Source organism: Xiphias gladius, chromosome 15 (genome assembly GCF_016859285.1).
Source record: "Xiphias gladius isolate SHS-SW01 ecotype Sanya breed wild chromosome 15, ASM1685928v1, whole genome shotgun sequence".
Classification (NCBI taxonomy): Eukaryota; Metazoa; Chordata; class Actinopteri; order Istiophoriformes; family Xiphiidae; genus Xiphias; species Xiphias gladius.
This window is the reverse complement of record NC_053414.1, coordinates 30,927,262-30,940,004: the sequence shown is the minus strand read 5'-3', so window position 1 is coordinate 30,940,004 and position 12,743 is coordinate 30,927,262. Positions and strand designations below refer to the sequence as shown.

The 12,743-nt window shown below is 39.7% G+C and overlaps 2 protein-coding genes and 1 non-coding gene across 4 annotated transcripts in view; 1 reads left to right on the top strand and 2 right to left on the bottom strand.

The window, feature by feature from the left end:
* The window catches only part of LOC120800018 (microtubule-associated tumor suppressor 1 homolog), a 78,966-nt gene extending 73,356 nt beyond the window's left edge, over positions 1 to 5,610 (top strand). Inside the window, exons 13-18 of the mRNA XM_040145729.1 lie at positions 759 to 864; positions 1,078 to 1,151; positions 1,846 to 1,944; positions 2,587 to 2,703; positions 2,988 to 3,085; positions 4,091 to 5,610. Of these exons, the coding sequence (XP_040001663.1) occupies positions 759 to 864; positions 1,078 to 1,151; positions 1,846 to 1,944; positions 2,587 to 2,703; positions 2,988 to 3,085; positions 4,091 to 4,304 (708 nt within the window). The 3' untranslated portion in view covers positions 4,305 to 5,610. The remainder of the gene's footprint in view (positions 1 to 758; positions 865 to 1,077; positions 1,152 to 1,845; positions 1,945 to 2,586; positions 2,704 to 2,987; positions 3,086 to 4,090) is intronic.
* Positions 5,611 to 5,622: 12 nt separating this feature from the next.
* On the bottom strand, positions 5,623 to 10,263 carry LOC120800009 (fibrinogen-like protein 1). 2 transcript variants are annotated; one of them, XM_040145712.1, is made up of 7 exons: positions 10,057 to 10,263; positions 8,646 to 8,814; positions 7,669 to 7,828; positions 7,470 to 7,567; positions 7,288 to 7,376; positions 6,186 to 6,403; positions 5,623 to 5,995 (listed from the first exon to the last, which is right to left on the bottom strand). In XM_040145712.1, the coding sequence occupies exons 1-7, from the start codon at positions 10,111 to 10,113 to the stop codon at positions 5,764 to 5,766; spliced, it is 1,023 nt and encodes a 340-aa protein (XP_040001646.1). In that variant the 5' UTR covers positions 10,114 to 10,263; the 3' UTR covers positions 5,623 to 5,763. The 2 variants fall into 2 exon arrangements, with proteins under 2 accessions (XP_040001646.1, XP_040001647.1); XM_040145713.1 differs by lacking the exon at positions 10,057 to 10,263 and adding an exon at positions 9,338 to 9,356.
* Positions 10,264 to 11,657: 1,394 nt separating this feature from the next.
* trnar-ucu lies at positions 11,658 to 11,749 on the bottom strand. The gene is given in 2 exon segments: positions 11,658 to 11,693; positions 11,713 to 11,749. It is a non-coding gene; the product is annotated as a tRNA-Arg (tRNA).
* Between the last annotated feature and the right edge of the window lie 994 nt (positions 11,750 to 12,743).

Sequence of the window (12,743 nt, the reverse complement as noted above, 5' to 3'; positions counted from 1 at the left end):
GTTCTTCAGCCCGGATCTCACCCATAAAACCAGGTTTTATTGTGAAATAATTAAAGAGTTAACACAACAGGTGACAAAGACGACACTCCCTCTCACACTGCAACCTGACGTAATACGCAAAATTTAAGGACTGATCTCCCATTCTACAGCTAACGTGGCTGCAGGAGAGCTGTAATTTCTGTCTTGTTAGAAGCGGTTTTATGTAGTCAGTGTGTGTTTGTCTGATCAACTCTCTCTGAAACTCAAAAATTATTCTCTGAGATGATGGAACCACACCCATCCACAGTAAGTATTGTGGAACTTTTAACTGTTCAGCAGTTAAATGGTTAAATGGGTACATTTGAGCAGTACAACATGATCAGAAATGAGAGATCATTTCCACACTTTTCAACCATGTAAGACACTGATTTTAACTTTGTGTTTACCTGAAACCCTGTTTACACTTTTAATATATTGTACGTTATTTTCTTTGCTGTATCTGTGTCTTTGCAGCAGGGACATCTCCACTGTCCTACAGAGACTCTGAATTTTCTGTGAAATCTAAAGTTTTGAGCCATCAGTCTGTGTTGCAAATCTAACAGAAGAATCATAACTCTTCTTCTAATATGTAATAACCAGATACTGATAAGGACAATACCAGAAGCTCAAGATAAATACCAGTAACAGTGGTGTCTTGGATCAGACCTTAGTATTTGGTGCTTTTTTTGTGTTACTCAGCTTCAGTAAAGTCACATTTGATTTTGGGCTGCATTCTTCAGGTGGAGGAGCTGAGGAGCAGACAGGAAGCAGAGAGGAAGAACCAGGAAGTGAGTCACAGCCAGAAGATTGAGTCTCTCAAACAGCAGTATGAGAACTCAATACAAGGTGTGTGCAGGACAAATACACAACTTTTACAGCTCAATATTTTAAATTTGTTACCGGCTGCACGCAGGACTTTACGCACTAAACTAACGAAAGTGATTAATATACCGTTCAAGCTTGCATATATTAAATGAACATTTTCAAGATTAGTCATTAGCTGATTCGATTTTGCTTGATTACTTGATACTAATGTGTGTTTGTATATATGCATTTCAGAGCTGAAGAGGATCCAGCAGACAGACCTGGAGAACCTGGAGAAAACACTGATGGAGACTGAAACTTCTCTCTCGGTAAGAGTCATTCGTATGGTAATATTTACACAAAAAAATGTTTGAGTTGTCATTTTAAACTTTCTTAGTTAATGTTCCTCAGTGAGTATTAACAGTGTAATTTTGGAAAAGCCTATATGTACAAACTGAATGTATGTAGCTGATATGAGCAGATGATCTTTTTATCCATGGTGACTTACAGTGCAGGGGGGTTCAGGGTTTAGTGTTTTGTACACTACAACAGCTGCTGCAGCAATCAAACTACGGACTTTTCCAGTTTGGTTAGAAAAGATGTTGCCTTGCTAACCACAACATTTTTTTTCTGCACTTTGACTTCAAAGAAAAATTCTAAAATATTTCCCAAATTCTATTGGAGGTATGCTTAGGATTTATCATAAAAATAAAAAAAGCTACGATAGATATGAATAAACATACACACAAAGACATAGACACCTGCAGGGACATTAGTTCTACAATTTATATTATATCACATGTAGCATTTAGCAAAATGAAGGTTTGTTATCCCCAGGTTTTAATCATGCAGTGTGTTTGCTCTCACACATCCCTATTAACTCCACAGTGAGGAAGCAGCAGTTTGAGTTTACCTGCTACTATTTTTGACTCAAGTGTGTGCGAACCAAAGCTTAATGTTCACTCATTTCACTTTCTGTATGTCTGTGTCTTCTCCTGGCTGCACATCACCTTCTCTTACCAGGAGAAAATATCTGGGCTGTCAGCAGAGAAGGAGGCTTTGAATGAAAAGCTGCAAGCAGAAGAGGAGAAGAGGAAGCGGATACTCACCGACAAGAATCTGGTAAGATACAACACATAAGGATTGTTAAAGAGGGTATGAATGCATGTAAAGTTAATAACTGAATATCAAGTGCAATAGATGCAGTGTCATATGTGGCACAAAGACAGGCAGAAAACAAATAGTACGCTGTCCAGTTAAATTCCGCCCTCCAACCAAATTTCTTAAAGACATTCTAGAGGGGGTCAAGTGGGGTCATTAAACCTGCTTTCAAGTCTTCAGATACATTTCTCAAGTCAAACCATCAAACATGCATCATTCATTTCGTACATGAAAGTATTTAGTGAAGTAGAACCAGTAGTGAGGGAGCAGTCCATGAAAGGGAAGCTCAGTGTTGGTCTGAACCTGTTTCTCTGCTGAACACGACTTCCCTCTGGTGGTTTTGAAGAGTCTTACACTCTAACTTTATTCTGAGACCCATGAACTCACATCCTTATGCCCACTAGTGTTCTTTAGCTCACAAAAAAATTACACAAGCATGACTACTTACTTATAGTGAATTGTATTGTAGTTAATGAGTATTACTGTCACAAAAAGCTTTGTCTCGTTTTTATCTTTGTCTGTGCTGCTGCAGTGAGCCACAGAGAGCATTGAAGCTTCATGTAGCCTGCTCTAACTTGTGTGATTTTTGGATTGTGTGTGCAGAAGGACTCCCACACAGTGTACCTGGAGCAGGAGCTGGAGAGTCTGAAGGTGGTGCTAGAGATCAAGAACAACCAGCTGCACCAAAAGGAGAAGAAGCTCATGGAGATGGACAAACTGGTGGGTATCAGTTTATCTCTATCACACATTAGCATCTTGGAGAACAGGTAGCCAACAATAGTTTAAAAACTTTTTCAGAGGTCTTTTCATTCTCATAAGAGTCAGATATTGGGAAAAATGATGTTACTTTTCACTTTCTGTGTGTGGTTTTGGCATAAAAATGGTCAAATTGAGGTATTAAATATGAGCACAAACATTTTTACCTTGTCCAGATTAATGTAGTTTTTGCACATAGGAGCTTACATCAAACCAATTGTGTGTGTGACTGTGTGTTTGTTTCGCAGGTGGAGAATAATGTGAAACTGGAGGAGTGTCTGAAGAAGGTCCAGCAGGAGAATGAGGACTACAAGGCCAGAATGGACAAACACGCTGCTCTCTCCAAGTATGTACCCCTGCTGTGTGTGTGTGTATGTGTGTGTGTGTGTGTGTGTGTGTGTGTGTGTGTGTGTGTGTGTGTGTGCGTATTTGTGTGTGCATGTGTGGGTGCGTGCATGTGTGTGCGTGTGTGGGAGTGAGGTGAAATGGTGACTCATCTCTCTGCAGAGGTGTCGGTTTTGCCATCTGTTCTTACAGCACAATTTTTCATTCTATCTACCACCTGTCTTTCCACTTCTCTGTCTGTGAGATACTCCACCTGTCTGAGCTTCATGTCTCCATCAGACCTGTAATAGACAACACTCTGGCTTTACCCTCTGGGGAAAAACAGTGACCACAAACTATAACTATTAGGGACTTTTCAGCGACTGACATTTAAATAATTTAGATTGATACGTGTGAAGTAACAGCATCATATCTGTAAAGTATGTGGAGCTTCAGCTCATTGGCTGTGGACGTTTAACCCTTCAAAGTGAACATAAGGTCCATCAGTCATGCGTTCATGTGGGTTTATCTCAGACCTGACCTTTGTCTCACCTTTGTCTTTCCTTTAACTCATTAAATTTGAGATAGCGCGGTGTGTTTTGGCATAGAGACGGCAGGAAGATCCCGTTCATCTCAACGTAAGCCATACGAAGGAAGTGTCGTCATTGTGAGGCCCTGAATTAAAAGTATTTAATAATCTTTGATCCATAAATAATATGAACGTGAAAAAGAATCACATGAGCCTGTGTATCAGCATATATATGGTTTTGTGATTTTTGTTATCTGACCAGTGAAAACATTTTGTTGGATCACATACGGACATCTGACCTCTCTTAGTTCTTGTTTGAGAATTTACCATTTGATAGTTCAAAACTGACTAGTAAGGAGCAGTTACGACATCTAGGTTATTAAAATCCAAGATATGTTCTATCCTTTCAAATCTTTTTCTATCTTAATGAACTCTAACTCTGATAGCCGTAATGTGTCTCCCTGCAGCCCTGTTACAGCTCTCTGTGTCCACCTGCAGGCAGCTGTCCAATGAACAGGCCATACTCCAGCAGACGCTGCAGAAAGAGTCCAAGGTCAACAAGCGTTTATCCATGGAGAACGAGGAACTGCTGTGGAAACTGCACAACGGCGACCTGCTGGCGAGTCCCCGCCGCCTCTCACCCACCTCACCCTTCAGTTCACCAAGGAACTCTGCTTCCTTCCCCACAACAGCAACCTTATCGCCCAGATAACCCTACAACAAACAACAGCCCCCTCGTCTCCTCTCCTCTGACCTCCTGATTTTCCTCATCACCTTTTTAAGCCTTGGAAGGATGGAAGATGTTCCAAATACAGAGAAAGACTCCAGTCACAGCAGTGTTGTTGGATGTTAATCCCATAATAAACCTTTGACATTTTGAATAAATTGAATTAAAAGACGCTTATTTTGAAAGCGAAAGGACATTGCAGTGGCACTGATGCACTTAAGTCTGAGCGTGGGACTGGCCTTGGTCTCTATCAGTCTCTACCAAACGCCTGTTTCACCAACAAACCTTCTTTTTCTGAAGAAAACGAAATAACAGGCACACCTCAGGGTCTGTACATAGAGCCTCACTCTCGTTATGACTATCCTTACTTTTTGTTTTCTTTTATGTTGTACAGTTTAACTTCAGCTCATCCTGTTCTTTTATACCCTTCTTTCTATAGAGGTGGATGAGAAAAAAACCTTGGATTTGTGGTGTATGTTGGTTTATGGAAACAGTCTCAAAGTTGTTTGGGTTCGGTAAATCATAAAATGACAGGTTCTTCTTGGTGGATTTGCATGGAATGTTTTGCCTTTTCCCTTTGTTTAAAGAGGATTTTTTTTTTTTTTTTTCCCAAAGAGCGACGCTCAATCAGTAATCTGCTTTGGATGTCTGGAAGAAGTGGATGAACTTAATTTCCTTCTGTGGGCAACAGGAACAAATACTCAGTTTGTTCACCTGAGGAACTGACCTTGTATTATTGACATGAACCTTTGATCCAATGGATATATGTTACTCCATGTAAGATCCTCACAACCTCTACCTTAATCTACTATGTGGAATGTAATCACCCTTGGATGTTAAATCTGAACAGGCCAGTTCAGAAACACATAGACAGTCTCAGAGCCAAATATGCAGTTTACCTAACAAGGAGGGTGTTGGTCAGGACAGTGTTTACCCCCCCCCTATTTACTTTTTCACTTAAATCTCTCACTTATAAAGGGATACGACTCCCCGACATCCCTTAAAACCACCTTGTGCCCAAACAGAAAAAAGGCAAAGCTGAACAAGTGACTGATAACTTAATATGTCTCTTTGCTTTTGGTCACATATAAAATCATCACAAAAAGCCACCAGTGATCATTTCCACAGAGGAAACGCCCAGACTCTTCACGACTGAAAGACACTGGTTTCTGTTTTACTGAATCCAAGAAAATATCACTTTGTCTGTTGTTTGTCCTGAAAAACCTCAGATGTACCCAAAATGCCTCAGTGTACCATGTTGTGTGTTATTTTGGACACAGAATAAATACAATATGACATATGATTAAAGCAACATTGTTTTATTTCAAATATTAAAATAAAAGCAATGGTAAACATACACTGTAATAGATGTGAATTATGTAAAACAGGAAAGCTTTTCAGCCCCAGTGAGGAGACATACATTGCTTCCACACTTCCTTGTAGCCTATTGGCCATGAGGAAGCTCAACAACGCTACCTGCCGCTTTGCTGTCGAGTTGGCCCAGTAATGGGGTGTTGGCCAGCGGTGGATGCTCCAGGTCAGTGGCTCGTACCATCATGACCACGGATTTGATGGAGTACCACCAACCGTGCCATGTGTACCACACCACCCCGTCATTGGTCATCGCTTGGTACGGCCCTTTGTAGTAATGACCATTCAGATTCCCTGAATCACACCTGTAATGAGGTAGTAATGAGGGGGAAAAATAAAAAACTGATGAAACACTTGGCCAGTGTTGGCTGCGGTAAAAGGTATTCAGAATATTCTCATTTTGAACATTGCCCCCTTATTTTTTTCTGTCCAATCTAATTCACTGAATAACTTAAGTGCCAAAGTAAGAGTAAAGCTGAAAAATCTGTCCATCACCTGCTGAACCACCAGCCTGACTTGCTGTGTCTGATACATCGGGTGTCACCGTTTTCTGTATCGGCGTTGTTCGGCTGATCAAAGGTGCTGAATTTGACCCCGCTTGACCCAAAGCCTGGACCAGTCCATTTTTGCCTAGCAGAAGAGAGACTTTGAACATCTGCCAGGGCGTCCCCTGCATTCCCAAGATACTCTCCCAAATGTAACTGGTACCGGTCCTTTGAGTGGATAGGGGAGTGAAAGCAAAAAGTTTGGAATTAATCTTTGATCGTTACTACATAGTACAATTACATTTTACACAAATAACTGATACTTGCATCCAGAGTGCCATTCAGTGAGGAAAAAATACCAATATCGTAATAAAAAACATTATAAACAATCAAAAGTGTGGACTAAAAGAAATGTAGCGTATTTTACATTCCATCTAGGATGGACTGATGAGGTTTTGTTCTGAATAGAGCAGCATGATTATACTAAATGACATCAAAATATTATTACGAGGGGATGGGATTGATAGAGGAAAGAGAAAGGAGGCAATGGGGATGGCTGGAGATAAGAGGAAAAGGAAAAAGCATTGAGAGGAAAATTAAAGAGCACTAAGTGGTAGACGTATGAAGAGGAGAAAAAGAAAAAAAAGGATGAGTGGAGAATAAAAGGAAAGAGACAGAAACAGCTGGCAGACCTGGAACCAGACATCCTTGCTGTTGTTTCCATAGTCATAAAATACAAAGAACATACATAGTCTAAATAAAACCCCTACTGTTATGGGAATGGAAGAAGGCGAATTTAAAGACAGAAAAAAAATGCAAATTGGAGGAAAGACGGACACACAGAGTGGGTTACAAGCTGGTTTTACAGGACAGAAAAAGAGTGCAGTGGAATATGGACAGACACATGATTAAATCAAGTTAATCCATTCTGGAGAATTTAAATCATTATCCAAAAACAAGTTAAAAGAGAGGAAGATAACTTGCTGAAAATGTAAACTAATCGGAGGAAGCGGCTTTATTTTGCAAGTCTTGCAAAATAAAGTCTTGAAACAACCCTCAACAAGAGACTTAATGATTTGTTAACTTGTTTCTAACTTTTCTTTCTGTTTTACCTTTTCATTGCCTACTTTGAAGTTCTTGTACTCTGCGTAACGCTGATTACCCTCAAAGTCCTCCATGTCAATGCGCAAGTCGTAGTTTCCTAGAAGACACTTAGTTACACAGGCAACCATCCTGTAATGTTTGATACACCATCCAAACGCGCACACACAAACACACACACAGGTACACACACCTTGGGAGGTGAGATAATGTAGAGGTTCATTGCCCAGCCAGAATTCTCCATCAGGTGAGTAGAGGTCCCCAAATCCATGTTTGTACTCCACCCACGCTCTGCACACAGTGCACACACTGATTGCAATGTCAAATTCCCTGACCCATGTAGAGTATAAATTCCTTTTTTTTATATGTTTAAAGCACAAACATACACACACCTGTCAAAGCTCTCTTTGCCGTCTCTCCTCCTCTGGAAGACCGTCCATCCTCCTCCATCATTCATGTCACAGTAAACACTCAGTGCGGTGGGAGAGCTGTCTGGACGAATCACATAGAGTCCACTGGCCACGTTACCATCTGCAAACACCTCGGAACAGTCTGCACATACACACACAAATATACAAGGTGAAATATTCAAAACAGGTAGGTACAGCATATGAATTGGATGCAGTAGAAGGCAACAGAAACACACCAACATATGCGTGTGTTGGTGTGTTGACTTATCTCCAAAATGCTAGCTGCTGATTGGCCGCTTGATAAAAGTTTGTCTGTGGGGATATGCTCCATTTTGGTTTGCCAAAATCTTTAATTTTTCCATTGAGCTTGTCTGAACACATGGAAAGGTTTTTCTTGGACACTCGGAGGCAGAGGAACTCCACACCAAAACCTGCACTATTACAAAGTTGCTTTAGCCAGCAAACAGTTGCCTATGGATACACATAGTAGGCACAAAGCGGGATTAGCATTCATTTGGATTCTTGATTCAGATCACTAGTTGAGTGTTAAGTCCAATATTCCCTCCCTTCTAGCCGTTTTTGGTCTCCATCAACTCCTGAAGGAAATATCTGGCTCTTTAGCTGCTAAATGCTCCACTATGTTCACCAGCTGGTCTCTGGCTGAGTCTGTCTGCTGTTTACAGTGGGTTTGTCAGGGCTTTTTGTTTAAAACACCTCCTGCAGACAAAACATTGAGCTAAAAAAGGCTAAAAAGCTCTGTAGAGCTGGGGTGAACTGCAGAGTTGGTGATAATTCTCTAAGGGCTGTGTCACTATTAGCAACCCTTTCTATGTGTGTCCAAGTAGCTAGGCAGGTAGGAAAGCCAACAGATAGACTGATAAACTATAGGAAGTGTTTTGGGGAAGGCAAGCAAACACTTTGGTGCGCAGTATGTATCCCTCATCGAAACCTAGCTGTACCTCTGTACAGGTTTTCAGGGCCCAGGTGTGAGTTAGGTATGTGCTCCAGCTGCTGGGTCTGGCTGTTGTGGAGCTCCTGGATGTAGCGGTGCTGGTCATTGATCACGTTCATCAGGCCCTGAATCTCCGCTTCCAAACGGACCACCTGCTCCTCACACGGCACAGGGGCCTGGACAGAGACAGAAAGACAAGTTGAGTAAGTGATACACTGCGGGTTACCCTGGACTAGTGGGATACTGTCAGTACAAGTCTACAACTTACAGTATAGCTAAAGATAGCCAACAAACATGTTATAACTGGATAAAAACTGTAGCACTGCAAAGAATAAATGCTTCATGTTTGGCATGCTGTGGCTATGCTTTACTGTAAAATTTCATGATTTTTATGCAACAGTTAACCCTCTAAAATTTGCCCTCAGCTGATCAGGAAAATAAGTGACAGTTTTGACAATTTAAGTGGTGAACATGCTAATGTCACACAAATTCTCTAATTTAATGATTCACATAGTTTTATTATAAATCAGGGATTGCTTTTCAAAGAGAAGAGAATCTACAATCAAAATAAACAAACATCTACAATCTTTGCAGTTTTAGGTAAATAGAAGAAAAGAAAAAAGGCATGGAGGTATGTAGTTAATTTTAAATTTGATCAGGGAGAAAGCACGATGTTGGACCAGATTAGAGCTACTAAACCTGTTTTCATCTGTAATGTTCCAGGCAGGAGACAGCCAGGTGACCTTCCACACAAGTAGCCTAACTATCAAGAGCAGACATGATGGAGATGGAATGATCACCCCTAATCCAAAACAACACCACAGGTACTGAATCTTACAGAAACAAACATACATAAAAACAGTGGACACTAGAGGTATACAGTATACGATAGTACTACCCTGTCTGGCTTGTCTTTAGCTATTCATTTAATGTTGAAAAATTATATTAAAATAAATTAACAGCAGAACTTTCACAGTGAGGTGTGAATTATTCAGTGTACACCACAGGTACTGAATCTTACAGAAAAAACATACATAAAAAAACAGTGACACTAGAGAGTACTACCCTGTCTGGCTTGTCTTTAGCTATTCATTTAATGTTGAAAAATTATATTAAAATAAATTAACAGCAGAACTACTTTTTACCAAATAGTCCCTATAAACACTGTTCACAGTGAGGTGTGAATTATTCAGTGTAACATTTCTGATTGAGATTGCTGTTGTTTTGTAAATTTAATTTTTTAGTGATGTGGCCATCACAAAAGAAATTCCAATCACCTTTATTGTTTTGTGGTGAAGGCAAACAGACGCCGTATCTCAAAACCTGCACACATACAACCAAAACTATCTGCATTAAATTTGGAATGATTAGAAATCACAGAATTTATTATGATATTCTGAGAAATAGGAGTTTCTTACGGCCAGACATGCAGCCAGGTGAAGAAGAAAGGCCACTGATGTCCTCAGCATTCCCATAATCACCGATCCGATCACTAACTGAATCAAAATGCCACACTCTTGTCTCACTTTGCCTGTAAAGTCTCACTGACTTCCTCCCTTCTCTCCTATGTCCCTTTTGGCTGTTTTGATGTTGTAATATAACCTCACTGCTCTTTCTTGCCATGACTCTGTATGGCTGGAGATTGTTAGACTGCACATAGTCTGACATTTTGTAAAACAGCCTCCATCTAGTGGTTGGATTAAATGGCTCTTCTCTCCTGTTTATACCTAATGCCTCATTCTGAACCTACAAACTGCACGCTAACAAGTGTATGTAGTAGTTTTACATGGCTGTTGTTTCACTTTTTAATACTTTCACTTTTTCCACTGTCTGTAATCCCCAGCAACACCGAAAACTCTATTAACAATTGAGTAAATATATGTCTGAACAGTATAAAGTTGTCATTTGTGTTTGTATGTTACGGAGCGCTAAAAATGACTTATTGATTAATGTATAAATCAATACTTAAATAAATACGATAGAAATAAACCAATGCTTAAATAAATACATAATTAATAGTTTAATGCATAATTAAATTAATAACTAAATAAATGTTGGCTGAAAAATAAAACAATAAATATCTACACCAGCAGAGCATGTCTACAAATATACTTTTATTTTTTCTGTATTTCTACATTTCTTCATTTATTTACATATGTATTTCTGTGTGTATGTTAATGATGTAGGTGGTACTAACCTCTCTGTAAAGCATGATTGCACACACCAGCTAGATGCTCCAGCACAAGCTAACATCAGTAGCTGTTGTTTGGGACAGCTCAGCTTTATACACCACGAGCAAGACAAAAGTAGAGCTGAATCAATCCTGTCTCAAGGGCCTGCCTTACAGTGAGATCAGTTCCACCTACCTCATTGATACACACACACATAAATACAGAAATTAATAAATAATGTAGATTTGTAATAAATGAATTAATGTCTTTATATTATCTCTGCACAGTTCTACTTCACCTAACTGGCAGCATTTATTCATTTAAGTTTGCATTTTTGTATTTATGTCAGTGTTTAACTGATGTTTTATCAATTCAAAATATTAATTAATTACTTGAGTACTTATTTAAGCATTCATATTTGTATTTATTGAATCATTACTTGATAGTATAAGTCATTTTTCGTTCTCCACATTATGTAACCTGTCCTGTGTGTAAAAATAACAGCAAAAGAGGCAGAGCAAAATGGAAGTTAGCTAAAGAATGGTGCATACAACAAGCTCACTGTGGCAGCAGTAGGAAGTGGTCGATTTGCATTAGCAGCCACAGACATCCAGTTCATGGTAGTAAAAATATATAAATATTGCAGTACTTTCATCAGTGACCATAGGCTATGTCACCTTTGTGTTACCTCATTCGGCGATAGATGGTGACTTAACAGACTTTTAAATAAATGAAAATCTTCGAGATTGCCACTTTAATGTAACAATTTCACAGAACGCACGAGATCTACTAAATATGTCAAGAAATCCCTCATTGCTGCACGTACATTCTGAAACTGGACAAAAGTGCGACTCCGGTGGGACTCGAACCCACAACCTTTGAATCACTCCTCAAGTGCTTGACTAGAAGTCCAATGCGCTATCCATTGCGCCACGGAGCCACCTGTTGAACGTTATTGGAGAACAGATAATAAAGTTTGGTCCTATGTCACTGCATGCCGCGGTGACGGAGTTTTTATCGTATTGCTAATAACACATTACTTTGAACAACAGACCTGGGAACAACTATTGAGGAAATAATAATCGCGGAACTGACAGCGGAGCCACACCCGAGCCGCCTTCTTGTGCCTCTTTCTGTTCGGGACTGGTAATGTTGTGTTTGTGCTTGGGACCCACTCCCGATGTTTACTATTGTGCTGCATGTTTTAGCAGCGTTGCGGTCTGTAGAAGGCGCTGCAGTATGACGCCAAAATATGACGCCTGTTTACCCGAACATCAAGGGCATCGTTCTTATAGACGGTGACTAAAGATATAGGTGTCTATTGATTTTGGTGAAAAGCTGAAACACGTTCTTTTTCTATTTCTGTAGCTAGAAGCTACATATCCTGGATTTACCATGCTGTTTGTGCCAGCAATTTCAAAGTAGTGCACAAAAACCCGGTATGACATCTTATTTGGTTGTGTAAGCCTTCAAAGTAAAAGGGCGAGTGTGAAAGCGGTAACCGTCACGCTAAATCAGAACTACTGAACTATTGCCTTAATTGTATAACGTGAATTGCCTCTATAAGCAGCAACTTTTCATCGCAGAGGTTAAATACTGAATAACCACACCTAACACACTGTAATTTGGAATTGATTACTCTTAAAACACACCTGCAGACAAGTTTGGTGTACAAAGCACGTGTTATTTCCACAAATTTGTCGAAAACGTGTTTAAACTGTTCATCCTTTCTATCAGATAATGGATTATTTATCCATTGTCTCAGGGTATCTGAAATTCCTGTGAAAACAAAAATTGTGAGGCCTCACAAGTGCACTGGTAGAGTTATAGCAGATGACAAATTCATCTACTAAAGCAGATGTCTTTCATATACCACACAAATAATACAATACCAAATATTTTTAAAACTGCATTACCCTTTATATTTTATGCCA

Bases quoted from the DNA above. Each gene is read 5' to 3' on its own strand.
- LOC120800009 (XM_040145712.1), bottom strand. From the start codon at position 10,113: ATGGGAATGCTGAGGACATCAGTGGCCTTTCTTCTTCACCTGGCTGCA. The intron at 7,568-7,668 runs GTGTGTGTATGT...CACTGTGTGCAG, and splicing joins GGCAAAGAGAGCTTTGACAG to AGCGTGGGTGGAGTACAAAC. The intron at 6,404-7,287 runs GTAAAACAGAAA...ATCCACTCAAAG, and splicing joins TCAAAGTAGGCAATGAAAAG to GACCGGTACCAGTTACATTT.